The 27454-nt window shown below is 36.9% G+C and overlaps 1 protein-coding gene across 5 annotated transcripts in view; it reads left to right on the top strand.

The window, feature by feature from the left end:
• CFAP97 (cilia and flagella associated protein 97) overlaps positions 1 to 27230 on the top strand; it is a gene marked incomplete at its 5' end in the record, with an annotated part of 31048 nt that extends 3818 nt beyond the window's left edge. For 2 of the 5 annotated variants that reach the window (XM_082050747.1, XM_082050746.1), the window contains 6 exons: positions 2439 to 2497; positions 4508 to 5380; positions 5470 to 5541; positions 16034 to 16296; positions 24382 to 24532; positions 25236 to 27230. In XM_082050747.1, coding sequence (XP_081906873.1) covers positions 4528 to 5380; positions 5470 to 5541; positions 16034 to 16296; positions 24382 to 24532; positions 25236 to 25363 — 1467 coding nt within the window. In that variant the 3' untranslated portion in view covers positions 25364 to 27230. Of the gene's footprint in view, positions 1 to 2438; positions 2498 to 4497; positions 5381 to 5469; positions 5542 to 16033; positions 16297 to 24381; positions 24533 to 25235 lie in introns of those variants that run through there. The other 3 variants (XM_082050748.1, XM_082050745.1, XM_082050744.1) reach the window with 3 other exon arrangements.
• Positions 27231 to 27454: the final 224 nt, after the last annotated feature.

The raw sequence follows: 27454 nt of genomic DNA, 5'->3' as shown, positions 1-27454 counted from the left end.
TGAACTGGTGTGTTTTTACGTGGTAGCTTGTTTAATGATTGTTATTTTTTTAAATGTTAGTCAGATGGTACGTTTCGCATTTTCACCCTTGCCCAAGTTCATAATAAAAAGAGGTGATTTGGTAGTCAGCAGGTACAAGGGGGCAGGATCCCTGATGGGGGGCAATAATGAGTAAATAAGAGTCAGAGGATTTTGGAGTGTCCTAAAGAACATCTGCCATTGGTAGTATAAATCCTTAATTAAAACGCTTGGACCTTCCAACCTGTTAGCTCTCAAACACTTGTTTCTGCTTTCTGGGATCAGGACAGTGGGTCCCTGTTCTGAGGAGGTAGAAAGTTGGAGCTGAAAGGAAAGGTGCAATCTGTGGGAGCACTAATTGTATGGGCTGGGAGAAGGTTGCCTGCCTGGTTACTTCTTTCTGTATCCATTATACTTACAAAGCAAAATTAATAACTCTAAACCAGAAGGTGCCTAGTTGGAGCTGAATACAACGTTATTATTCCTCCTGATACTTTACATATATGGTTGTTAATATATCCTAAGATGACGTCTGTTCCTTTTTCTTGCAACAAACATATTGTTGACTCATCTTGAGTGTACTGTAGCTGTGCTGTATTATGGGTTTTGTGGTGATGCACAGTATGCACACAGTAAGGTCAGAAATTTCTGATTCAGCCCACAGCATGCGTAAGGAGCTTGTTTTCTACTTTTATTAAATACCAGGATCTTAAGATGTCCTGAAAGCACTTAAGGCCTTCAGAGGATGTATGGCATACAAATTCAGAGTGTGATGTTCTGCATGCTAGGAATTTGTATTTCACTAGATAGAGAGGAAAGCTGTTCTTTTTCTCTATGAACCATTCTCTTCCTTGAATATGAAAGTAGAATGTTTAAAGAAAGTTGATTGCTGCTTGTTCTTTAATGTTGAGTTGTTTTTGTGTGGTTTTTTTTGTGATTTATTTCAGTAGTCTCTGATACATGTATTTCAGATGGTATGCATGAAAAAAAGTGAAAGATTGATTATATAACTTAAAGGTTTAAGCAAGTTTAAAACACCTTGAATATTTCACTAGGTACTTAATGTACTTCATAAGTGTTAGTTTCCAACATTCAAAAATGTTATCAAAAGGCAGTATATGTTGAAATGCAAACTCGCATCTAAATCCGTATCTTCACTATATCACTTTTTACATGCTATCTTATCTTTATACTTTATATTGCAGCCATGCCTAAAGGCCTGCTATTAGGCATTACCAACAAAAATACTTCAGGTGGTGTAGTTGGCAGGTTTGCAGTTGACAGGGAAAAAACACTCAATGCTTTTAGCCTTAATAAGATCTTGATCTTTGTTTACCATGGAGGGAGGTGTCAAAATACTTCTTGTCCTCTTGGCAGCGCAGCAGCAGGCTGAAGCTGAGTGGTCTTTGCTCTTGTGGTAGCTGTCTGGTGAGAACATGGACATGATCTTGGCATGTAGTCAGATGATGAGAAAGTGTGAGTCCCTACTACCCTAACAGCCAGGCTGCATGTTCTCCTTCGCTGCTTGACAACTGCTTTCCGATATTAAATGGCTCAAGATTGGTGTTTACAGGTGAAGGGATTAAAAAGTGGTATAAACGAGGAGGAACTGCAGTGAGGAAGAGCCAAACAGGAATGGATATTCTTGGCTGTGGTAATGGGTGGGTGTTGCAATTAAAAGAAATAGGGGGAGAAACAGAGAATTACAGAGGGAGTGGAAATATTACAGTTAAAAAAGATCTGACAAATAAAGGCTAACCCGCTCATTTGAGTTATCATATTTGTGTTAGAGGGTTTCATGGCAGAAAGCCACAGGAAGCATATACTTCTTTGTAAATAAATATGGTGGTCATTAGAATCAGCAGTTAATGATAACTATTTGACCCTAATGACTGCTTTATTGGGATTTCAGAATATCACTTGTTGATTCTATATTTTAACAACTAATAACATAGGAGAACTGTGTCCTTCTCACAGAAATAAAAATGCACTATGCCCTGTATATGAAGTGGTGTGTGTGTATGTGTGTACATGCACAGCCAATTTATTAATTTTGGCATTGTTTATCAGCAAAATTGCTACTTCCGTATTACTACTTGGCAAATTCCAGCTCCCTTAAAGACATTCTAAATGCATGAGGGCAATAGGAACCAAAAATACCATCTCTTCACTTATATCCTCTTGTTTGTTTTTAATGGAAACTACAAAATTCATTAATGTTTAGTTTGTGAGTAATTAGAGTGTCAGTGAGAGAAACTGCCCAACGCAGCATGCCTGGTTTCCATTAAGATGAAGGCTGAAGTAATTAGGGGTTTGTGCCAGAGCATTTGGAAGGAGCATTTGGCAATGAAGTGACTGGTGTTAACAACTGCTGCTTCTTAAGCAGTCAGACTACTAAACTGCATTTCTCCTGCTAACAGTGGTTGCTGTCTGTGAATCAGTTATGGCTCAGTTTTCATAGAAAACAGCCCACTGGCAGGTAAGCTAGTCCCAAGTCATGCAAGGTGGGAAGGTGTGGGCTCCTTGGCTGGTGCTAATGATGGAAAGGACTGTATAGGCTCCTGGCTATCTTTTATATCCTTTTGCCATCTCTACTCTGCCTTTTTGCTGCTGAGTTAAACCTTGTCCTCACTTAAAAGATCATGTTCAGAAAAGAGACATCTGAGAAGTCATGGTATGACCACCTATTATATTATAGCCAGTGAGATACTGTTAGTTTAGTCTCCTTTGCAGGCATAGTGTTACATAAACTAAAAATACATGGGCGTGTATATTACAATCAAGAAAATTTTATATTTCAAGTTGTACTTGTTGGTCTGCGTCCACCTGCAAACCTTTTTTTTGCCTTATTTTATGCTCAGTATGTACAGCATTTATGTACAGCAGTGCTAACAGTGTATCAACTGTGTGTGTTTGAGACAAGTGAAATATGCCACATGGCTGCTTTTACCTATCAGTCATAACCTATCTGAAGCTACAAACTGGTGATGTGTTAGTGCCTTAAGTGATAAAAACCTTGCATCATGGAGAAGAAAGGGTTTTGGTTTAATTTTAACTCTGTACTTCCTGTATTCATTTTTGTCATAGAAATGGCTTTGCCCAAATTGTACTTGCTAAATAAATAATTAATAATCTGTAATCTGCAGGTAGTGCCCAAACTTCTGCTTGGTTCCATTCTGGTTTAGGTTACATGAAGTAGAAAATTAAATGTAAATAATGTGTTACTCTCTTCTGAGTTGTGGTTTGTTTTTTTTTTTGTTGGTGTTTTTGTGTGTGTGTGTGCTTTTTTGTTTTTTTTCTCCTGTTGTACATGTTTTGATGCATTATTCTTCTAGTAAGCTGTTCTAGGAAAACTTCAGGAATTCAAATTACAATTGGACATTGCAGACTATGCAAGCTGCCTGAAGCCAGGGATCATGAGACATGAAATGATGATGGAAAAATTCTATGTAGCATTTCAAATTGAGTTCCCAGGTGCTTTACTCCTTTTTTCTATTGCTTTTGGAGAAGCTAGGTGCTTTAATAAGTTTCTCTTCATGGCACCAAAGTTCACCTCTGCTTCTGTTGTTGAATAGCATTTTCAGTTTTATACAGCATATAACCTTAAGTCTATTTTCAGTTTTTTGGCTTTGTGAATCTTAAAACCACAAGAGATTCCACACCTTTTGCTTTTAAGGTTTGTCATTCACCCCAAATACAAAAAGCACATTTCAAATTCCCCTAGAGCTGAGTATTATTTGAGAAGTGGCAAGACAACTGAGTGACACAGACTGTTAAAAATTCCTTATTTTGAAGTAATTTTAGCTAGAAGTTTTCTTGGAAATAGCCTTACAGTCTCAAAGTAAGCTTAGGAATTCCTTTTTCACCTTGGTTTGCAATGACAATAAACTATATGTGGTTTAAGGGAGACCATCCATCTTGTAAAATGTTCTGATTCTCCTGCCATACATCTGTTACAATGTAACCTACAGAGCCATGGATCTTTTGATGCAAATTGAACTTGCTATTACTTTAAGTGCTGTAAGTCAGCAGTTCGAATGGCTGAGGCAGCCAAGATGGTGACCACCATATACAAACAAGGTTTTTAATATAAAATCCAAATTGATGGTAACTCATTAGTGGTTCTAGCTTAAAATGACCCCAGCTTAAAAGAACAAAATAAGACACTTCAATTGCTTGTCATAGGCAAGACTCTCTAGCCACTGACAATGTTGGACTAATTGCCTTAGCAGTAAAAGTTTTGAAAAAGTGATGGGTTTTGTTGGCTTAAACTAAAGCGTTTTGATCTAATGTGTGAGCTGTGTACAATAAGGTGGCACAAAATCTCTTCATAAAACTCACTACAGAGTGTCCCTAGCAATATAACATAATTAACTGCAGAATTACAAATTACTAGAATGAAAAGAGTAAAGAACAGAACTATTATACTTGAAGTGTACTTTGATCCATTTTTATGCTAACCTTTGAAAACCTTTCCTTATGGTTGCAGGTGGCACTTCATATTTCAGTATGGACCAGTTTCAAGATGTATCAGATGGTGAAGTGGATCATGCTTTCTTTGACAGTGATTTTGAGGAAGAGAAAAAGAAAGCTGAAGAAAATGGTAAATATGTAGAGAAAGGCAGTACAAAGGCAGTTCTTGCAGACCCTGATTTGGTTTCTAATTTAAAGGAAGCAAAATATTGTGAGGAGGAAAGTGAAGAAAAGCAGAAAGATTTGCAGGAAGATCAGTCCCACGAAAACAGCACAGGTCATCTTGGAGATGTGTCGTCTTTGTCACTTTCTCCAGTTGTGGAGAATGCAGGTACATCTGGAATGTCATCTGCAGCAAGTAGGGGAGCACAGGAGAATGTTCCTGCTGGAATCCCCAAAATAGTTAAAGAAGGTGAAGAAGATTATTATACAGATGAAGAAGATAGTAGTGATGATGGCAAAAAAACGAAGGTTAGGCCAAAGTCAGCTAAGCAGTCAAACAACATAAAAAAGGCTAGCAAAAAATATACTAATTTCAGCTCCTCATCCTCTTCTTCCTCATCCTCTTCCTCCTCGTCCTCATCCTCAAGCTCAGATACAGATTGTTCTGATACAGATTCCGATAGCTGTTTATCAGATTCATCTCATTCTTCAAACACTTGTAGGAATGCTCTTCTGTCTCCAAAACAAAAATTTAAGTCGGCAGTGAAATTAGCAGAAGGAAAACCAAAGTTTGGTGATTACCTGGAGGAGTCTGAAGACACAGTTACTGATGTAACACCTCTATCAACTCCAGACATCAGTCCTATCCAGTCTTTTGAACTTGCAGCATCAAATGATAAGAAACTAAAAGTAAAAAGACAAGAACATGTGAACCAAGACTTATATGGTAATTTTGAAGAATTTAAGTACAACACAAAATTTGTAAAACTTATGGGGCTGGCAAATCAAATCTTATGTCTGTATTCTTTTCATTAGATTCCGAGTTTGATCGCAGATACAGTAGAAAAGTCTTGCATGATGCCATGGACCTGAATCAGCTTTTGAAAGGTGACTTTTAAATTTTCTTTTAACCAAGTATGACATCTGTACACTGTTGAGAACAACTGAGTTCTAACAGGATGTGTCACATGTATTTTTAAGACTGGTTTGTGATTAAGCTGTGTTGATCTAATTATTTGAATTCTTATGTATGTAAATAGTACTGATTCTACAGTGGAAAGAAGGAGCATGTATATGAGCATGTGTTGGTATGCATATACCTAGAAGGAAGATATGCAGATGGGGTGAATCTCTAAATAAGATTTGATATAATACAAATTGAATAATAAAACTGCACATGCATTTTGAGAAATCAAGGTTTTCTGGACTATGGCACAGTTTACTATCTAAAGCCACCAACCTTTCTGATAAAATGCTGGGTTATCAACCTTCAAAATAGAAAGGCAGTCCAAAACTACATGGCATTATATATGAATACAAACATATATCATATTTAAACTTCTGGTAGTTTTTTTGGATAATGAAACAGAATCATTTGAAATTCTTTTTCTGAACTAAGTGTTTGCCTTCTAAAATATCATAAAGTTGAGTAAAGGTATTTTAAAGAGAAAAATAACAGATAATCTTTCCTATAACTTGAGCAGTTGCTTCTTGCCAATGGACTTAATAAGTCTTAATAATGTAGTCTGAGAGAGAGATTTGTATCTCTTCCACTGCATTCATTGCAAACCTTTGTTGTATGGGTTGAGAATGTACTGGATGATCTCATGTATGTATTTTAAGGTCCACACAGTGCTTTTGTGCTTGTTTTCATGTACCAGAGTTTTCCATAGTAAATTCTATAGAATAAAAGAGGCTTGGCTCAAATCTGCTGATCTCAGGAGAGGAAAGCTTCCTAGTTCACGTCTGGTGCATTTCAACCCAAGTTTGCCATATTGCTGTAGGTTTGGCATGACTAGAACTGCATGTCTTGTCTGTCTTCACAGATTGCCAGACTGAGCCTATAGGGAGTAAGGATTCAAAATACATTGTAGGCATCATTTAACTTTCCTATGAGTAGAAATGAGGATTTTACTTTTATGGAAATTCTGCGGATGGATAGAAAAGCAGAGCTAGCCATCAGGAAAGGCAGAGTTGATTTTCATCTCTGATAGTGCTTGTGCTCCAGCAACTCTTTTGTACTAGAAAAGTCTCAAACCACTTGTCAAAACGTGATGTTAGAACAGTTGTTGCTAGGCAATTAAAAGATGATGTCCTACATCTTCATTTGTTCCCTGATAGCAAGAAGCTATTTAATAACTGGTGATTATGGAAGAATCCATCTCATCCCTAGAACAAATGGGTATTATAGCTCTGGATAAGTATTCTCAGAGGTGAGTCTCTGTTTGGAGGTGTGTGGGGAGTTATTTCCCAAAACTGAAAAACAGTTCTAAATAACAGTAATAAAGATTGAGTAATGAGAAGTAGAATTCATATAGTCTGGCAGCTAATGTTCCTGATTAACATGCATATTACTCCCAAGTGTGTCTCTGAATTGGCAAGCACAACATAGCTTAATTACTTTGAGTATTTTGAAGTTTAAATGGGGCAGGATTATTAATGATGGAAAGTAACTAGTCTGGGAAAACAGGAGCTAATCTTATTCTGAGTTATTGCTTTCAGGTTTTTCTGTACTCATTAAAAAAAAAAATGCAAATATGCTCCCCCCAGTCTGCATGAAATGTTCATCAGAACTGCACAGGCCTGAACATTGCTTCAGGTGAGAGCAGGATAAGACCAGACCTGGGTGTATGGAAGAGGATTTACATGATCATCAGGATGTCTCCAATTTTGTTATAAAGTATAATATTCAAGTAGTCTGTACTGGTGAAGAATTTAGTTTAATTTTTTTGTCAAATGTGCTTGTAATATTTGTAAATGCTTGTAAGCGTTTACAGCAGTTATGTGAGTTTGATTTCCCAAGGTCCCCAGAAACTTGCAGAATTTCAATGTGATCTGTTACTGTGTTGTTTCTAGGGGGCTTGCAGTAATTAATTTTGTACAGTTCTATGCATTGGTAATGTGAACATTTGTGAAGACTAGAATCTCTTGTATTAAAAATGAATCCGAAGAACAGAGAAAGGGAAGAAACCTGTTAAAAGCACATGGTGTTCTAAGAATAAGTTTTGCATTAGAGCAAGACTCTGGTTATTAAGCAGCGAGGTATTTTCTGTATCTTAAAATAGCATTAACTTGAAGCATTTAGAAAAAATCTTGCAATTAAATTAAAAAGGAGCTGAAATAGTTTTTCCTCTGTATTATCTGCCATTGATACATATTGTGCTCATATTGCAGACTATTCATTTTTATAAACATTTTTTGAAAACACATTTAGATTTAAAAAATTATCATGCCCTTACATCTCCTAAAGCTATGCTTGTTCTTGATAAAAAGCCAAATTTTAAAGTATGCTATTCTGAATAATTTAAAATCTCAGAAATAACAATTTTAGTTGGAAATCTCGTCGTTTCAATGCTCTGTATTTCACTTTGATTTTTAGGTGAGTATTGCTGTGCAGCGTTATCACTGTTTTTTAGAAATATTCTTTAGTGACTTGAACTCTGAAGAAGAGATTGATAAAGATATGCGATGACACTTGGTTACTAAATCTTAAAGTTGTTGTTTTATGTGTGCTTTCACCGAAGTGAGCATTACCAGGTCCTGCAGCTTGCTATGCAGCCTCTGTTTGCCCCATGGAAAGTAACTGCACTAGTTTTAGTCAAAATGGCACAAATCTCTTTGGTAACAATAGCTGAGGGCAAAGTGGAGATTACGCTTGAAAACTGGCAAGAAGCAGGTTCTGCATGTTGCCAAAGACAAAGCATATGAATGTAGTCCTTGCATTGGCATTGATTAGGCAGGGGTCGAGCACTGTTTCAAAGGGGAGGAACAAGTACAATAAACTGTGCAGTTTCCAGAACCCACAGATTGTGTGGCTGTACCAATGTGGCTTTGTGTTTATGCTGGTGGAGGAGGAGCATGTGAACATAAAAGCATTTCTACATAAATATAAATTTACAGAAACATAAATGCATTTTTACAGACATAGAAGTCAATGTTTAGGAGGCTTACATAATTTCATTACAATGCCGAGACTGTCATGTAGCTGACTGTTGTCATTGCTGTGCATGACTGTATGAACTATTGTGGCACTGTGGAGTTGGGCAGCCTTGCTGCTTAGGAATTCAAATATCAGTGTGGCCAAGAACATAGGTACTCACAATTTCAGTTACTCAGGGTTAGTAGAGTTTATATTTTACAGGCCTCTCATCACTGTTTACTTTCTTCCACCACCTGCATGGAAAAAATACAGGTGTGATTATGATTTTTCAGGTGGAAATACAGTTCTTCAGTTGTTTCATGATGTAATATAGATTTCTGTATGTAATGCTTTTGTGAGCTAATGCTATTTCCACTCTGCTATAAACCTTGAAGATCTTTTAGAAAATTAAAATAATAACTAACTCAGAGCAATACTCAAAACCCATAATAATAAATGTCAGAGTTATCTCCTCTGCTGTACTCTTGAGTAATCTGAACACAAAAAGATAATTAAATATGCCAATGCAAAGAAATAGATTGTCAAAAATTAGTTTTATAAGGCTTCATGTTAGAAAGCTAGTAAAAAAAACTGGAAAACTTTCTTACGCTGTTTTGCTTGGTCCTGTGTATTGATCCGATGTCCCATATAATTGTAAGGAACTGAGGTCACACAGATGAAGAGATGGGTTAAGCATACAAGCGTGAACTGAGCACTCATCCATTTCTGTCCCACTATGCTACAGATTTAGTTTCTGTCTTTAGGCAGGTCTCTTGATTTCTGTAGTTTAGAACAGTGTGGCATGCTAAAACTGCTGTCTTTATCTAAATTTATGTTGGCTATCCATGCAGTGGTAGTGGGATTGCACAAGGTATGTAGAGTGAAGAATTTAGCACTTTGTGTTTTCTTCTCTGTAAAATGAGGTTTTACAAAAGTGTCTGTGAGAATTAGGCTGTAAATCCATGGTATTAGCTATAATTAACTTGAAGAGGTGGTGTGGTGGGGTAAGTAGGACAATGGGCCACAGGCTGAAGAACTGACGCTCCTTGACGCTCTCACCTATAATGCTCCCTGATAAATCTTCTTGCCTCTTCTGTGCCTTAGATTTTCTGTTGTAAAATAGTCAGAGCTTACTCAGTGAAAGCACTGTGGTATAAATATCATTATTATTCAAGTAGAAAACTAAATAGCAGCTTCAACGGAACATGTAGCGATTGCTTTAACTTTTTTTTTTTCTATAATTTGTCACTCTGGAAGTAAGTTTTTTATAACTGAAATTTTCTCATCTTAGGAATATCTTATCTGTGTGCTCATTCATGCTGAACTAGTGTAGTTGTAGAATAGCTGTTCAATATATACATTAGAAGTAGACTCTTAAATATATACATAAACATGAAAACTCTGCAGCTGGACTAAATATGTGTAGCTTTTTCACTAAGTTTTTTTTAGTTTGTGTGTTCAGAGTTTTAACTGGTTGTGTATGTGTATACGTATGCATCGGTTTTGCAGGTCTAGTAACTCATGTTGAGGTAGAAGAGCAATTATCAGCTTATTCTGATATTTAGATTTTGAAAATCTTTAAGATTGTAAAGACATCTGGACTTTTCCAATATCCATAGGAAAATGTTTAAATTTTGGGAAAAAAAAATCGGCACCTGTAAGGTATTCGTTGTCTTTCTCACGGCATCAAGAAATGACTAGCAGTCCTATTTAAGGGTAAATTTTTCAAGAGGAAAACTTACACTTGAAAAGCACAATCTCCTTTTCTTCAAATAACATCAAATCACGGATTCTCAAAAATCTTCTTTAAAGAGTTCTGTGACATGTAATAATGGGTTTTCTAGGAAAGATTTGTTTAGAGATACTGCAGGGAAACAATTTCAGACTGAAACTATTAGAAATCTATGAAGAACTGTGATTTAATCCTTTTGTATTTTACAGTTGTATTACAGATGTGGTAATGGAGCAGGGAAACTCAAAAGTGTAAGCACTAATGTAATGCATCTTCCTCTGCTGGGATTGTAACAGTTACACTGAAATGTGCATGATTTTAATTTTAGATTTAATGCCATTAGGACAGCTGGATCACCCTGCCTTAATGCATTTGACTTGCTAATTATAATTTGTGTTTTATAGAAGGTTTGGTCTTTCTCACTCTGCAAGGTCATTTCAATGCTTACAAATTGAAAGCAAATAAACAGCTTGTTTATTGCTTAAAAGAAAGTCAGGTGTCTCTCCATGGAAACCAGCCTTCATAGAAATCCTGTGAACACCAGAAGAGTTTTCTTTTACTGCTTACCAGTAAATGGGAAGTAGAACTGCACACTCTGCAGGTCTTTATGCAAATGCTGCTGCTTGTTTATCCCCCTCCCCCAAATTATTGATTTATGGTCTGGCTTACAATTAAGTGGTAAATAGGGATTTAGTTTAAGTACTTATTACGCACTGATAGAGTAGGAAGCTACATGTAAATCTTATTTAATTGTTCCAAGACTTACTAACTCTTTAGAACCTTAAATCATAACCATAAACTGTAGTGTTGCCTCATGTTGTCATTGGCCACTAAAAAACAGTCAGATAAACCAGTGAAACACTTCTGCTTTTTGATTAGAGTAGTGTGAGCGCATTGTTAAATAAATCATTGAAATGACTTTGAAACTTGAATATTTGAGTTATATAACACTACCTGTACTGTTTAATAGTATTTAGAATAAATGCATTTACCTCTTAAATGGGGTATTGATTCTTTTTTGTTTATTGGTGGTGAATGATCCCTGTTTTTGTAGGCTTGTGCTGAGCTCAGTTAGACACCTACTGCCTTTGCCATGAGAGCAACGCAGTTGCCAGTACGTCGAAGCACATTCAGTGCATGTTGGATATACATACCTGCTGTGAATTACATAAGTTTCTGCCATAGTGAGTGTGCAGAGGATAGGAATGTGTTGCTGTGTAAGTGGTGTTCTGCAGAGTGCAGCTTGGACAGTTTTTCAGCCAGGTAACTCTGGAACTAGTGGAAACAATTACTGCTGATTTGAAGGTCTAGGATCAGAAGCCTAATTGTGGATCATGGAAATAGTGTCGTCCCTGCTTCAGAACGACCCACAGAACCTTTTGCTTGCTGCTTTGTTAGATTGCTACTGCGGTTTATTTGAGCATAGTTTAAGGATCAGTGATTTCATGGATGCCCCCCACCTTCTGCTTGTTTTGTTAGGAACAAGCTCTGAACTCTATTATTAGTGATTCTCTTTCCATAAGTGGCACAGCATACGTTTTGTTGCTTTTTTTTTACTAAAGTTTTCAACTCTCCTGTCATGCTGTTCCTAAGGAGATTAATGTTATATTTGCTGTGATTTAAAAGAGATTGTCTATGGCTACGCTTCAGTCAGTTATGGTTAGTTTTGAAGTGGTCTTTGCAGCTTAAATTCTTCCTTAACATAGATCTTAACTAGAAAAAACACAACTGTAATTTATTAACATATGGGCTTGAAGAACCGTAAAACAACTACTCTTAATGTGTTATCTGATTCAATGCATTGGTGTATTGCAGCATTGTTGCTGCAAAGAGCTACTTGTGAAATTTCAAGTGTAGTTCTTCCTTAGGTCATACAGAAGGCTAACTATAAAAAGATAGTTGAGGAACTGAAGAAGCTAGTGAGAAACTAGAGTTTTAGACTGATCTTTTTCCCACATCCCCTTGAAAACCTGCTGCTGCTCGTGTTGTATTTGGCCTGAACTTCTGTTGCAAAATTCATCAATCTTCTGTAATTCAACAAAGTATCAAGGTAATAGTTACTGGGGTTTGGCCATCTTCTGCTCAGGATTCACTGAATAACTTCACAGCAGAACCTTCATGATGGGCTTAGCGCTTCTGCTTCATCAATATGTTTCTTTTGAGTTGTGATACACTTGATACTATCACTGTTAGCAAGCCCTTAACTTCAAAATTCATTAGAAAGCTGTTGGCAATAGTAAGGTCAGTTTCTACAATTAGTAAATATAAATAATAAATACTAGTGAGGCTGAGAATGGACAACATACTGAAGAAAATGGTCTGGAGTCTCCTCTGCCTGCCACAGGTGGGAAAGCCTTTGTGGTGAGGCGATAAAAGGTGTGGATGAGGTACTGTAGAAAAAAAATATATTGAAAGGAAAAAAGATTTATGAGATTAAGAAGGGGAGGAAGAAAGAAGAGATGAATGGAAAAAAAAAAAAACTTCTCTGTGTTGGGGGGCCGTGATTGAAGAAACTGTAAGGTGAAAGTAAAGTTAGTAAATTTTGTCATATTTACGTATATAAGTAGTAGTTTTCAGTAGAGTAATGCGTGGAAATGTACATAGATACATATTTACACTGGCTACCAGAGCTTCTGGTAAAATACCAGCGATGTTTAATGCTGCAGAAGTTCCACACCACTGCCCCTGAGAGATTGGAGTGACCCAATGCTTGTTGAGCCCTGCTGCAGGGCTCCTGAAGCAGCATTTCTAAAATGCTTCCTGACCAGCATTGAGAGGAAAGGGAAAGGTGTTTGTTCCACGCCATTGCTCTGGTCTTGTGTGTGGTGTTTTGTGTGTGTGTAGTTTTGGTTTGGTTGTTGGTTGTTGTTGTTTTTAGGGGTTTTTTAATCACAACTGGTAGGGGTTTAATGTGTATACTTCATAGCTGCATCTGAAGAGTATCCCCTCTCCACCAAAGTATATAATCAGCTTTAAAACAATCATCTACCAGCGAAGACAGGAAACTTGTGTTTCTAATTAAAAATGTCCTCATTCAGAATGCCGTTGCTTTAAATGGATTTTTACTAGTTCACACATTTCACAGAAAAAAAAAGAGTGGTTTGGAATTTGCACTGACAGTTATTCAGAAGCTGAAATGCCTCTTGGAAGAGACTGCATCACCAAGAGCATTTGTGCCACAAAGCTGGGTCAAGACTTCGGTTGAACAACTGTTCTTTGCCACAATCTGATTTTCACTCTTGTATATGATATGCAGTCTTGTTTAACCTTTGTGAGGCTATGGACGTAAGGCAAAAGTTGAAAATACCTTTCATAGCTTCATAATAATATGATTATCAATTATATAAGGTGATATAAAATAAATATCTTCTTCAGATGGTTGTTCAAATCACTTTCTTCTAACTGTGTTCTGCAGTGCTGGTTTTGCATTTTCCCATAAGGACATATTATTTTTTTACTGAGAATTACACAGCAGCTTGATGTTACCATGTGAATTGTGTGACTCTAGTTATTTTCTGTGTATTTCTTTTTGTCCTTTGTAGGTATATCCAGATGAGTCTCATCCCAGGTTTGTCCCCTCAAATGGTGTTCCTGGCTGTACTAGTTTTCACCTTAGGGTGACTTACTAAATTGTAAAGATGCTTTTCAATACATTTATACTTCATTAACCTGTTGGCACACTTGATCCTGCGGTATTTTGCATTGTGTCTTGGTTTTGAGGTGATTTGCAACTTTTCTTGACAAAGTAGACCGGTATTTGCTAGTGTGAACAACCTCACAGAGCTGCTGGTGGCAGTTCTTGCTTATATTGACAAGTGTTCTGATGGTGGAAGCTTACTAATTTCCAGAGGAATGTTGACATTTATTAGCTGTTTGGATTTTGACTTTTAGATACTGTTTCTCAAAGACAGTAGCAAGATTTGCTTGCATCAATTTTGGAATAAACACAGTTAAGATACTGCAAGAAAGATTTTGTTTCATTTTGTTTTGAAGTAAGAATAAGTTTGTCATTCTTTGAGGTTTTTAAGCTATTAAATGCTGCCTCAGACATCCCTCACCAAAAAATTGCTGATGTGGAAGTATTTGCTGAGGAAATATTACTGCATGCTTGTTTTTCTTCTGCTTTTCTCAGAGCTCCTGCTTTGGATGCTTGTTTTGCTTTTGTGGAGCTTTTAGGGGTGGGAGTTGGGGGGGGGGGGGGGCCGGATTTCTGGGAGCACTGTGATATTGGATGAATGTGGGGAATGGCTTGAGTAAGGCTTCCTGGTGTGTATCTCAATTCCAAAAATCTTTGATCTAACCTGGTGCTGCCATTCCTGTACCATAGATAATGCAGTCGTTTGGGGTAATACCATGACAGCAAAGCTCTTAAAACAGTTGCCAGAAGATCTGCTGCAGAGCTTTAGAAAGCAAAGACTCAGAAATAGGTCAAGAGCAAATCTCCACTGGAACTGTAATAAGCATAGCTTGCTCTGGCTAAGAGTGAAATTTTCCAGTTATCTTATCTTACAATTGTGAGAGTCTGTCTTGCTGTGCATTTTCAAGTGTGTGTTCTTTGTTATTTTGTCTTGAAACCTCATATCAGGTTTAATTTGCTGTTTTTCTTTCACTGTTCTAGATTGCCAGGCCCCAGTGATTTTTTTTCTTCTGTTCTATATGCTCACTCATTTCTCTTCATCCATTAAACTGAATTTTCATCTTTCCCTTTGGAATTCCTGCACCAAGGGGATGTAGGATTGCTTCAGGAGCAAAAGATCAACAAAATCACTTGAGGAAATGCATTTTGTTTCTCTGAGTCATGCTTCCCCAGTGTTAGTTTTCTATCTGAAACAGCATTTCTGTTTTGCTGTTCAGCTGAGGCAGATATTTTAGATATCTTTGGAGCACACTTTAAATATCTTGCCACATGCAAACATCTAAATACTAATTTTTGTTTTAATTCTTGCTTCTATAAGTTATTTCTAGTCCTGGCTTCCTGAAGCTGTGTTTTGTGTTGCTTGGAAAACTTCTCTGCTTTTATTGATGCTACAGATTATACCAGTGTGGTAATGATTATGTTCGATGTAGCCTTCATGCTGTGTAATGGTAGCCCCATTAGCATGTATAGATATATAATTGCTTATGCTGATTGCTGGTACCGTAGTAACTACAGTAAAAGTATTTGAGGATTGAAGACTGAGCATATTGTGTCAATGTAGAAGCTGGGCAAGCATACTGGTAAAGGTAGAGATCAAGAGCGGTTGGAGTCCAAGGGAGGATCAAGAATACCGACCATGCAGAAGAAATGACTGTGCACATGAGGGTGATTTATATTCTGATTTCTAAATAACAGATACATTCTACACAAATGCTTACAAAGTGTCTGTGTGCATATTGCTGATTCTCTTGTATTGCTCAGTTGTTCGCTGCATCTGTTCATTTCTTCTGGATTAATGGTCATAAATGGGAGGAGAGGGATTCCTAGTGAGAAACAAGCAGATGGGCTTTAACCAAGCCAAAATTAGACTTAATTTTGCTGGTGAAACTCGTGTAAGATCAATATACTGAGGACAACTGAGTATCCCTGAAAAATTTTGAAATGCATAAACCTGAAATTCAGATGGGTGATGTGAAATGTACCTTTGTTTTGAAGGTCTGTAAATAAATCCTAGTAACAGAATGCAAGGTTTTGTAATTGTCTTTTTAATTTTTTTTTAAATCTGAGCATTTTACTCTTTGCCATTGTAAAGCTTTCCTACAGTTGGAGAAAAAAGAAAAAAAACTAACCATCGATCAGCCATCTAAAGGAACAAGGAAAAATTATTCTTTCACTAATGAAGAAGTAAGACAGATTGATCGGGAAAACCAAAGATTGCTAAAAGAACTGTCCAGACAGTCTGCAAAGCCGAGGAGTACCACTGCATTGAAGAAGTCAGCTGTACCGCCTCCTAAATTGTACCACACTGCCCTCAACAGGCAAAAAGAGCAGCAAAGAATTGAAAGAGAAAACCTGGTAAGTTTTGAGAACTGGTTTGGATCAGTAAATTGAGAAGGACTGTGTTGTCAGATGAAGTACTGATAAAAACTTACAAAACTGGTAAGGCAGCACTTGGAGCTTTACTGCAGTAAGTCTGCAATGCATTTCCTTTACTATGCTGTTTGCATAATGGTTTGTGGGTTGTGGGGGGGAATAATTTTTTTTTTCAGATGAAAATAGGTTTTACTTTCTGTGAGTTCACTTTAGTATTATTCAGTGTAAGAGGAACAGCTATTGTTGTTAGACCGCTATCCAAAGTTATGAGCATTTTAACTCTATTCATCCTGCTTCACACAATACTAGTCTCAAGAACAGGTTTGCAAAAAAATACAGCAATCAGTATGATAGCATCAAACCCATTATATTTGAAATACAGAGGATACAATGTAAATGTCAGTTTTGTTTTTTGACCCATTTTATAGTTATCCATCTCTTTCAATATTTGTAGCACTCTGCTTGTCAGAGTGTTTGAATGTAACGGCAATGGCAATGACTTTAGTAGAAAACAGAAATTCAGACTCATTTATAATGATATTGGTAGAGTTGTCACATAAAAAAATAATCTTGGTTTGAATAAGATTTTTAGTGATTGAATTGTAATACATATAATGACATTTTCGTATATTCTAATTGTTCATTAGTGTGTTTGAAAATGAGATAAAATATAGTTAAAATATTTCAAAAATTTATAGTGGAAGTAATTTATTCACTTTTTTTCTTCTATGTAAGCATGGGTTGCCATTTGCTTTTATACAGATAGATATAGATTCAATGTGTAAGAAGTCTAAGGGACCTATTCAGGAAAATCTGTTGGCTTTTAGGTCTTCCAGCTTTCAGACATCCTGATTGTTAACTTTACTAAGTAGGAACCATTCTCCCCAGCTTTACTAAACTGCAGTTAACTAAAAGAACGTTCTACTTCACACACTGAAAGAATTTGGCATAAATACTTGTTATGCCTGTGTGATACTTCTCATTGTTTGGGGAAGAAATGTTTTTAGGCTTTGGTGTTTTTAGGTTGGTAGCAGGGCTTTCTTCATGTGTTGTGGGTTTTGTTGTTGTTTCTTGTTTATTTCAAACGTTGAAAGTGGGACTTGCACTTCCATGTGGATGTTGATAATAGGAGTGTATTCGTAGGCTGTGGGGAAGAAGTGCTGTGTCACAGTCGCATCCAATCTAGTAGTACTATGCTGTTCTACATAGAACAATAGACGATTACTGTAATATTAATGTGTATGATATTTTACAATACACTTGTTTACTCAAAGCCACAAACCTAGTCTCTTTTGATATATTGCAATATTTTGTCTAAGAATGCCTTGCCTTTGCAAGTTTTGAATCAGAAATTCAGCAAACCTAAACACATATAGTCATTTCACACATTGCTGGTTTAGTACGTTAGAGATAAATGGTGGTTGCTTGCAGTCTGAGTAATAATATCCTTCGTTTCCTTATTAATTTATGCTTTAGTTGTTGTCATCAGCAACATGAGTAGATGTGTTTCACATTAGAATAATTTCTTACCACTTATGTTAGCACATTATGCTATTTTAGGCTATAAAAACATTTGATTTATTCTTTTCCCCAAATTCAGGATGATATATTCTGCTCTTCTTTCAGAAGAGTGATTCATCAGTACAGGTCTTACATTTTGTTTAACGTTTCTATCATTTTTGAGCAATTCTGTTTACTTTTCTATTCTGTTTGAAGTGTATGTGCACATAGAATTGTAACATTGATTTTTCTAGCACTTCCTTTTGGGATTACGAGTATGACATGCTTTTCTCTGAGACTGTAAATGAAAGAGCTGACCTACCCTGCCCATTGATGAGGGGTTTTTGTTTTATACAGCTAAAAGTATGTGCTTTATGAACTTTGTTTTCTTCTGGTCAGCAGCTTTATTTACCATTGTAGATTGAGGAGCTGGAATTCCATTGAGCTTCCTTATCAGTCTTTCTTCTGTTACTTGGCAGGAGTTTTTTTCTTATATAAAAGGCCTGAGGTACTGCATGCAGGATATGCTGCTTGATACACTTTTGCGAAATATTTGTTGGAGAAGGATGCAGGGTTTTATAAATAAATCAAGAATACAAATCTACAACAGTAGCCTGTGCAGGAGGTCAAAGAATTTTGATGCAGAGATTTTTTTTTATTATTTTTTTTTCCCCATTGGCTTACAGCTTTTATAATTTCTTGTTCTGAAGTTCACACCTTGTCTAGGGAAAACTTTCACTTGTTCTGCTAGAACATTCTTGGAGTAATGTCTATATTTACTGTTATCAGAAAGCTAAATTTCTGGTGTGGTCTTGTGGCACTGAAGGTGATGCAGGGCAAGTAATTAAAATATTAGGAGACTAAAGAAGAATTAAGCAGTTTGGTGCTCTCCAGCTTTGTGAGAGAGTGCAAGGAAGTACAGGGAATATCTCTTTCTCTCACAGACTACAAAGAGCCATGATGGAATAAAATGGTGCATTGCCCCGAGGAACAGTAGTTATAAGATAGCAATTAGCAATTCATGGAAAAAGTACAATTAGCAAAATGTGTCGCTGTTTAAATCGCTGTAAGAATTGCTGCTTTTGACCGTGACCTGTGGAACCCATGTTTGATTGCTTATCTGAGCCAGCAAGAGCAGAATGTGTCTCTTGCCAATAGAGGATGCTGCTGATTCAGAAAACATTCTGTCCTTGTGTTTGAAGATACTTCCAGCCCCATCTCCTCTCCAGTGGAAAGGAACATAAGTGTGACTGATCTATTACTTTTTTCCCATGTCTGCATGTATGTGTCTCTATGTTGAAATATTAATCATCATTTCTGCCAGTATAAGGTACCCAACTTTATAGACTGGACACTATACACCATTTAATGGTTTATTGTACAATGCAAAAATCTATACGAGTACATACAGGTAATTATTTGGGGACCCTAAAATACAGATTTGCAGCCAGTACACTATTTTTTAGTCATTTCCTCTAAACTTAGAAATAGTTAATATCTGTTTCACAGTTGGGATTTGGGTGGGTGGGTGTTTGTATGTTTTAGGGATTTGATTGGTTATTTTTTGTTTGGTTGGTTTGTTTTTGGTTTTTGTTTGTTTGGGGTTTTTTTTTCCTTGTCATTTTTCTTAATTGACTAAGATTTAGGTGTTAGATGACCTTAGTGAGCTAAGCTGTTGTGTTCAGCCAAGTTCCTAGGGAGCAAGTGACCTTTTGAGTTCACATTGGAAGATCTGAGCAGGTCTAGGAGAGCAGCTGTCAAACCTTAGATCAAAGGGGATGAGGGTATTCTCCTTTCTGTGGATATTTGGTCTTTCTATGCATCCCCGTGTGTTCTTCCTACCCCTTCCTCTTATGACTCACAGCACATTGTGGTTCATTCCCCACCTCATACTCCCTAAGCCCCAACAGATCCAACTCTGGTCCCAGTTCCAGTATAGTCACCCTCCCACACAAATTTTAAAAATCACTTTGTTTCTCTGCAAAGGCTGTCTTTTTCTTTTTACCTGCTTGGTTCCCATAGATGTGTGTGCTGCAGATGTCATTAATGCTTCTCCTCACTGCTTGCTCTGGTCATCGTGGCCTCTAGCAGCACAGAGATCCTTCAGCCAAACTGGTTCCCTTCTCTTGCAGTCTGGGCTCCCTTTGTTTTGCTGGAAAACCCTAACCTCCTTGAGAAATGAGAGTACTGATTAATGTATATTCATTTGTCTCCTCTTGATTTAATGGTGCTGATGGGCTGTGGTAATTGGATGGAGAGAAAAGGGCAAGGGAGGGATAATGCCTCCAGCCATCCCCATAATGGGCTGCCGTCACATACAAAGAATTGACCTTACCTGGAGCCGCAGCCTTCAGCCCTGGGCTGCACCGCACCTGCCCTGCCATCCCTTTGTGCTGCAACCAGGGGGAGAACTTCTAGGCACAGAAGGGAACAGGATGGGGAAGGCACTAGTCCATCAGGGCTGTGCCTGGGCACCTGGTACTTTCCTTCCTTAGTGTCTTGCACTCTGCTTTTCCTCTGCCTTCCCTTGTCCTGTCCCCAAGGACCACCCCCAAGTCTGAAAGCATCAGTCCTCAGCTGCTGCATACTTACATGGTTGTAGAAAGGATGCCAAGGTTGTTCGGCCTTACTGGTCTCAGTCTGGAGGAAAAAGCTGTAGGGAATGCAGCTGTGAAAGAGAATGTAGTCTTCTGGGTCATCTTAGCTCAGAAATGTTCATGTTGTGTTGGTAGCTCCTTAGAAACAAAAGCACACAGAGTTTTATAAGATACTTTCACTTACTGGGTTCAAAGTCATTGTATACCAAGGCTAAAGACAAATATTGGTAGTTCCTGAGATTACAAAGTGCAGTGCAAAAAATAAAGGTTTCCATGGTCTTTTCATCAGGGGAAGCTGTCGGGATGTGGGACTGGCACACAGATGTGCCTGGCTTAGAATATAATATACTGCAGTACAGTGCAAATATAGTGCAATTCTGTGATCATAGTATGTAGGATATATAGGCACTTTGTGGTCAGATTTTTTGTGGTCTGCTGATTCCTGACTCAGACTCAAGATTCCTGAACACTGCTGTGGTAATGATAATAAAGATTGACTAATTGGCAGGTTTAAGGAAAGTTATGTTTATTTTGCACACTGCTCAATTTTGTGTGCGGGGATTGTTTTTTTTGTTTTCATTTTTGTAATCTTAGTGTGCTTTCTTTGTGGTAATGCCAGCCGCACGTAAACTTGATAGCTGTTCAGTTAAAAAGACTTTTCTGTGGATTCAAGAACTTAAATTAGAATTTGTCAGGTTAGAGCTAATTAATGCAACTGGCAGTTTAAGAAAATTACAAATACTTGTACTGCTAAGAAGAGAAAGCTGTCCTTGAATGCACTGTTATCTTCTTTCCCCTCCCCCACCTGGACTCTGCAAAGGTACAGTGTGGTCACTAACATCAGTGACATTCGAGGAGGCATAATATAAATAAATTTGAACAGCTGTCAAGGCACACTAGTCAGCTGGTTAGGATTCAAAGGAGGTGAAACTGAAGCCTTGGTGCATTTAAAAAGCAAAGTAAAACAAGAAAAGTAAAGTTGTTTTACCTTCTGTCTGAACTCAATTTAGGAGTGCTGCATTTTCAGTGTTATTTTTTTTTCTTTCCAACATAACTGCAGAAAAGTGTGTACTGATTCTTTTTCTCCTTCCTTTTCCTGACAGCATTAGAATTACTTTAGTATTGTCCTGATATGCCTAAAGGTACATTAGCAGCATTTATCATGGCCCACTGTATAGCAGGGATCTTTTGATACAAGGTTGGGTTCCTTTGTTCTCCAGTTGTTGGCAATCTGAAATTTTCTTCTGTCATTCACAATATGTATTTTATTGTCTTATAGATGCTAATCTACATCCGGATGCCTAGATTTAGAAAATATTATCCTATTCTTAGAATGTAATCATGCAGGAATACTTTCTGGGTTTTTTTTTTCTTTTCTTATATTATTATTCTCTTATTGTGAACTCAGGAAATAGAAGCCTTGGGAGGCTTTTGCCAAGCTGGGATGTCATCAATGATATGACAGAGCTCTGAGGACTTACAATGCAATTTAGAGCAGCTAACGACATTCCTGCCGTTAATGTCTGTTACTTTCTTTTTTCTTTTTTTTTTATTACTTAAATCCGAGTGAGAATATATATTTGGTTCTGAAGACCTGGATTATGTTCTATGGTCTGATTCTTTGGTCATTAAGATCAATGACAAAATTTCTACTTCCTTAGTGGTGCAGGATTAAGGCTCCAGAGATTTAGCACTTCAAAAGAACAAGAAAAGTGACAGTGTTCTTCAGTCCATCTCTCAAAAGAAGAACACAATGAAAGAATTAGTAGATTTATATATATAACTGAAAAAGAACATTTGTTCAAGGTACTTGTACTGTTGTACAAGGTAGTTTGTTAGTTAAGGACCTCAAGATTGTAGGGGTGGTAATAAAAACATAAGAATTGGATTATTTCTGGATTACAGATGTAGTAGGTCAGGGCTGCCATTTCACTGTGTTGCTGAGTTCCTTTCTGTAATGCAGCAGCCTGATCTCCAAACTGCAAAATTCACAACTGCTAATAGCGTGCAAGTTAGTGTGCCCTTGGGACAGCAGAGGGCAAGGGAACCGCAGGAGCTGTCCTCTCATTCACTAGAAGAGCTTTTCTTAGAACAGTTCTGCACCACAGAATCTGGATCTGCTCTTTGCTTTGCTCAGGGCTGTATCAAGTCCAGTGTTAACCTGTTCAAAAGGTAATGTTCTAGTACTGAGAGAGGCCTCTTTTCTTGCTTTAGTCCTGGGGACTTGATACTTGTCAAAATACAGGCATAAAAGCAAAAGCAGAGAATCGTATTTAGGCTACAATAAAGCGGGCCTATGTAAATATTGTATGTTCAGAACCAAGCTTGAAATTACTGCATTGTTAAGGTATAAAAATAATATGAGGCTGTTACAGTTGGAGTGCAGACTTGAAACATGTTCGACTTTCATAAGGAAGTCACTTCTACAATGTACCTGATCCATTTGTGATTGAACTGAATGTATTAAGAGCTTCCATTTTTAACATTGAAGGTAAAAAAGTGATCTCTGCAAGTCTAAATGTATGTAGTTGTGTTAAGAGATGCAGATGAAGTTGAGTAAAATGTTGGATGTAACATTTAGAGACAAGTCTACCATTTCACGTTCTGCAACTGGCTTTAGCGAAGAGCTATTTCTAGCTGAAGTCCTTCCTTTGACTTTTGCTTACTTAGGTATTTCCACTTGACGATGAACGGACTGGCACTTGATGCAAGCGCTTGTGACATATTGTGTCTGAGCCAAAATCACTTGTCCTTTCTCTCTTGTGCACTCTGTGCGGGTTTCTAGTGCCTGTGCATGAACTACCAGGAGTTTGTAGATTCCTATTACAGCTAGACAATGACAACTGATATCCTCTGAATACTATACTATTTCCCAAGTCACTTTCTGCAATTTTTTTTTTATTCTTAAAAATAAATACATAAGTAAAAATCAATACCTAACTGAGAATGAGGAAGAATGTTTCATACAAAGTGCAGTTTAATGGCTGTACAAACAGATTCTTGATTTCTACCATGTAACTATGCATCTAGACAATACATTCTTATTAACAGAGGTTTTTTTAGTACTTTGGAGACTTGGGTAATCACAGTTTGCATTGTCTTTCATTGGTAGGATGCATGTCATAACCCTGACCAGCAATGCTTGTGTCATTGCCAAATGTTTGTAGATGATCAAATGAATTGAAATTAGTTAGGAGAGGGAATGTATAGATCTATGCAAGGCAGGCACTGGGAGCAAGATATATTAAAAATGTGAAATTGTTAATTGGGAGTTGTATGTGGCTGAGTACTTTGAAATTTTTCCTGTCATCAGGTTCTCTATCTATAACAATTTCAACTAGAATTTCTGAAAATTACATTATGGATAAAGCAAATAGCGTCCAGATAATATTTGTGCTTTCCTTTTTATGTTAATTCAGAGAACTGAGGTCAGTAGTTCTCTCAGGGGATCCTGTTGAGCAGTATGAAATGGTCTGTTTGCCAAGGAGAGATAAAAACAAACAAACCCGCAAACAAACAACAAAAAACAAACAACAAACCAACCAAACAAAAATACCCTACACCAAACACAAACAACCAAATTTTCACCCTCCCAAAAATCTAGAAGAGAGGAATAACCGAAGGTAGGATTAGGAGAATGCAGTCCATGTTCCCACCACCTTTACTATTGCCAAACAGATGTGTTGTTTCAAGCTGCCAAAGTACAGAGAACTATGGGTTACTAAGGCTGTACTCAGCATAGAACTGATGATTGGTAAGGGATACTTACTATTTGTGTTGTATTATAGCACTGAGAAAAGAACTGAATGTGAGCAGAATAGCCTATGCTGGTCACCAGTGGAGCAGTTCATGTTGTACAATGCTAAAAATTTGGGGGGTTTTTGCAGGTCAAATAAAAACTGTGAATGTTTGTTTGTAGCTTCTTGTTCATTCTTTCTCTTTCTTGATGATATTTTTATTTGATATTAAGGCTTTCCTGAAAAGACTGGAAGCAGTGAAACCAACAGCTGGTATGAGGCGTTCTGAACAATTGATGGACTATCAGCGCCAGATGAGTTACCTAAGTTCTTCACCATCTGTAAGAAGAGGAAAATCTGCTTTCAGCCAGCTTAGTCCTTCGAGTAAGAACTTTGAAGCTGTAGATTCTTGCATTTTTTTGCATGTGTTTATATTTTCGAATTCAGAATGGTAAAGCACTTACTGCTAAGTATACCAAATAAGTTCCTTTTTCTGTCTTTCTTTGGTCATTTATCTCACAGAAATCATTAAAGTGATTTTTCTTATCATACCAGAAGTATTATGACCATATGAATCATTTACCATCCTAAATTTCTAATAAATTATCTTGTTAATCATGTTTTCCAAGAAGGCCAGACAAATCACTGTTATATGGAAATATTTCCAATTTTGCGAGTACCCTTTATTGAAAGGAGAAGAGAAGGAAAAGAAAAAACAACACACAAAACCACAAAAAAAAGTTCAAATTCTTATTCAGAAAATGTGAATATACTGATAGTAGCCTTATTACTCACACAATTTCTAAGAGAAACATTCAGAAGCGGGTCACGGGTCCCCATAGATCCATATGTGTCAGGTTACAAAACCTCAGCACTATGGCATAGGCTTCAGTTCTTTGTTCTGATTGTTTACAAACAACTCATAACATTTTGTGTTGTATTCAGCATATTGTGGTTGGGTTTATTTTTTATAGAAAACTATGGTAATGAGTGTTGCAGTACTAAAATAGCATGAAGTTTTCTGTTGTACTGAGCATAAGCATTCTTATTCCTCTTTTTGTGTGTGTGTGTGTGTGTGTGTGAACAGGAGGCACTTCAAGAGCATCTGCTGTACCAAGTACAATGAGCCAGAGGAATGAAAAACCTGTGTCTGATTCAGCCAGTGGGGCATTACAGAGACCTAAACCCACTAATGTTCGTGCTGCTTGGTTGTAAGTGCGTTCTTTGCTCTGCATTCTGAGATGATCCTCAGACTTCTGGTTTTAGTGCATTTGTAAATTCTATGTGCAAAAATATTTTCTGCATTGTTCAGTGATTAAAATGCATTGCAGTTGATATAATTGCTTAGAAAATGGTTTTAAGTGAACACTTCCACTTTCGTCAGTGTATTCCATGACAGGAAGAACTTATGAAAGAGAAGGAAGTATTTAAATGGACAAGGTAAATAGAAATTGATAATTATTATTTTATTCTCAAATTGTAACTGGAATTTGTATCCATAACATGGAAGGACAGAATTGCTAGACTGTAAGTGCAAGATATAAAGGAAACCTTTAAAATAATATTTTAAAATATTGCAGTATACTCATAAGCATATGGTTAATTCCTAGATCGTCCTTGCTTTTCATCCTGGTTCTAGGTGAGCCTTCTGGACTTTGTGGGTCATGTTGTTATGACTGAAAGAATCTGTATTTAGAGCAGCACGAAGGGGTGAAAAGCAGATTGTTTATTGTGCATGGTTAGCTTGAATACTGAAGCTGCAGAAGATGCTGTTCTGCCACTCTCGCACTCCAGGTGTTCAACATTTGGTTTGTACTCAAGGCTGTTTCTCTTCCAGATTTAAAAGAAATTTGGAAGTTGTGTTGGGACCTTGTGTAGGAAAAAAGCATCAGAAGCTGTTTGAACAACAGTAAAGACTGAAGCTGAACAACAGTTTCAGATTGACTCTAAACAAGAGTAAGTTTTAGTTACTTCTCAGACTAGAGAATACTAAGCAAGGGAAATATTTCAAGGCCCTGCTTCCGTAGATTCTTGCCTTTCTCAGTGGGCAAATATAAACTTGAGCTGCAGGAAACCTGAACATCTGATTTTGAGAGCAACTACTAACCAGTATTTAAAAAAAAAAAAAGACAGTAGAAAACAGAACATCTTGTTATGTTTTTTAACCTGTTTCTTAATGTCATGTTCATACCAAATGTGTGTTGTAGTGTCACATAAGCTTCAGTAACAACAGCCATTTAGAAGGGGAACAAAATTTAATGGAATTGGTAATCACAAATAGTAGGTGATGTGTTTTATTTCTATACATAAAGGCGAACTTTGAGTGAGTTTATTTTGTAGGACTGTAGTCTTAATGAAGAGCATAAATTGTGAAGCCAATATCCATGGATATTGCAGGAACCCTGCTTGCTTCCCCAGCTGCTTCTCAGGAGACATATGGGAAATCTCTTTGTATTATGCATAAAGAAAAAAAGTTATATTCAGTAATGCTGGGTCTTAGCCCTGTGAAAAGGGAAGTTTATTATTCTTTGCTCATGCTTGCATGAGGGCTTAGGCTTTCAGGTATTCTGCATTGTAACAAACTTTCTACTTGGTCCTGTGTGATAGTTTGGCAGAGCTTCTGCACCTGGTGACCTGCAGATCAAATTTAGCTGTTTGACGGTATTTGAACTTCTAACTTTGAGCAGCATTGTGGCAAACAGATTTTTGTTGCAATTATTATTCATGGATAGGGACTGTAAGGAATTTTTTGCATAGTGCTGCTGTATTTATTTGTACTATTGTGCTACTTGAAGTTATTTACTATTTAAATATTTTTGTCTTTGAATGTGAATATTGGGGTCACAGTTTAAATACTTTTGAATGTTCATATGATATTTTTTCTGTGAAGGGATTAATGAAATTGATTTCTTTTAATTGTTTCATCTTATTTGACTTTGGTATGAAAGACTGTCAGTTTTCTATGTCATTTTTGTATATCATAAGAAATAAAATATTTAACATTAATTGTTTGTCACTGCAGTGGCTTCTTTCCGAATTTAATAATTGGTATTAAAGTGCAAAGGAGAGGTCATGGGAGAAGCGTTTTGTACTATATGTAGTGGAGGACAATGCAAAAAAAATCAGTTTATTCATTAATACACTTTACCTGTTAGTGACTCTATTTTTTTTTTTTTAAATAAGCCATATTGACAGGTCTTCATTAAGTTAGATAATCTCATCTAGGTGTTTATAGCAAGAAATCCTGTTTCTAATAAACTTTTTTTCTGTCTTTTTTGTAAGCTGTCACTTAATTGTTCTCTTCTA

Source organism: Streptopelia decaocto (genome assembly GCF_964273445.1).
Source record: "Streptopelia decaocto genome assembly, chromosome: 4".
NCBI classification, from domain to species: domain Eukaryota; kingdom Metazoa; phylum Chordata; class Aves; order Columbiformes; family Columbidae; genus Streptopelia; species Streptopelia decaocto.
The sequence above is the reverse complement of the archived record's forward strand: the minus strand, read 5'-3'. Positions and strand labels throughout refer to the sequence as shown.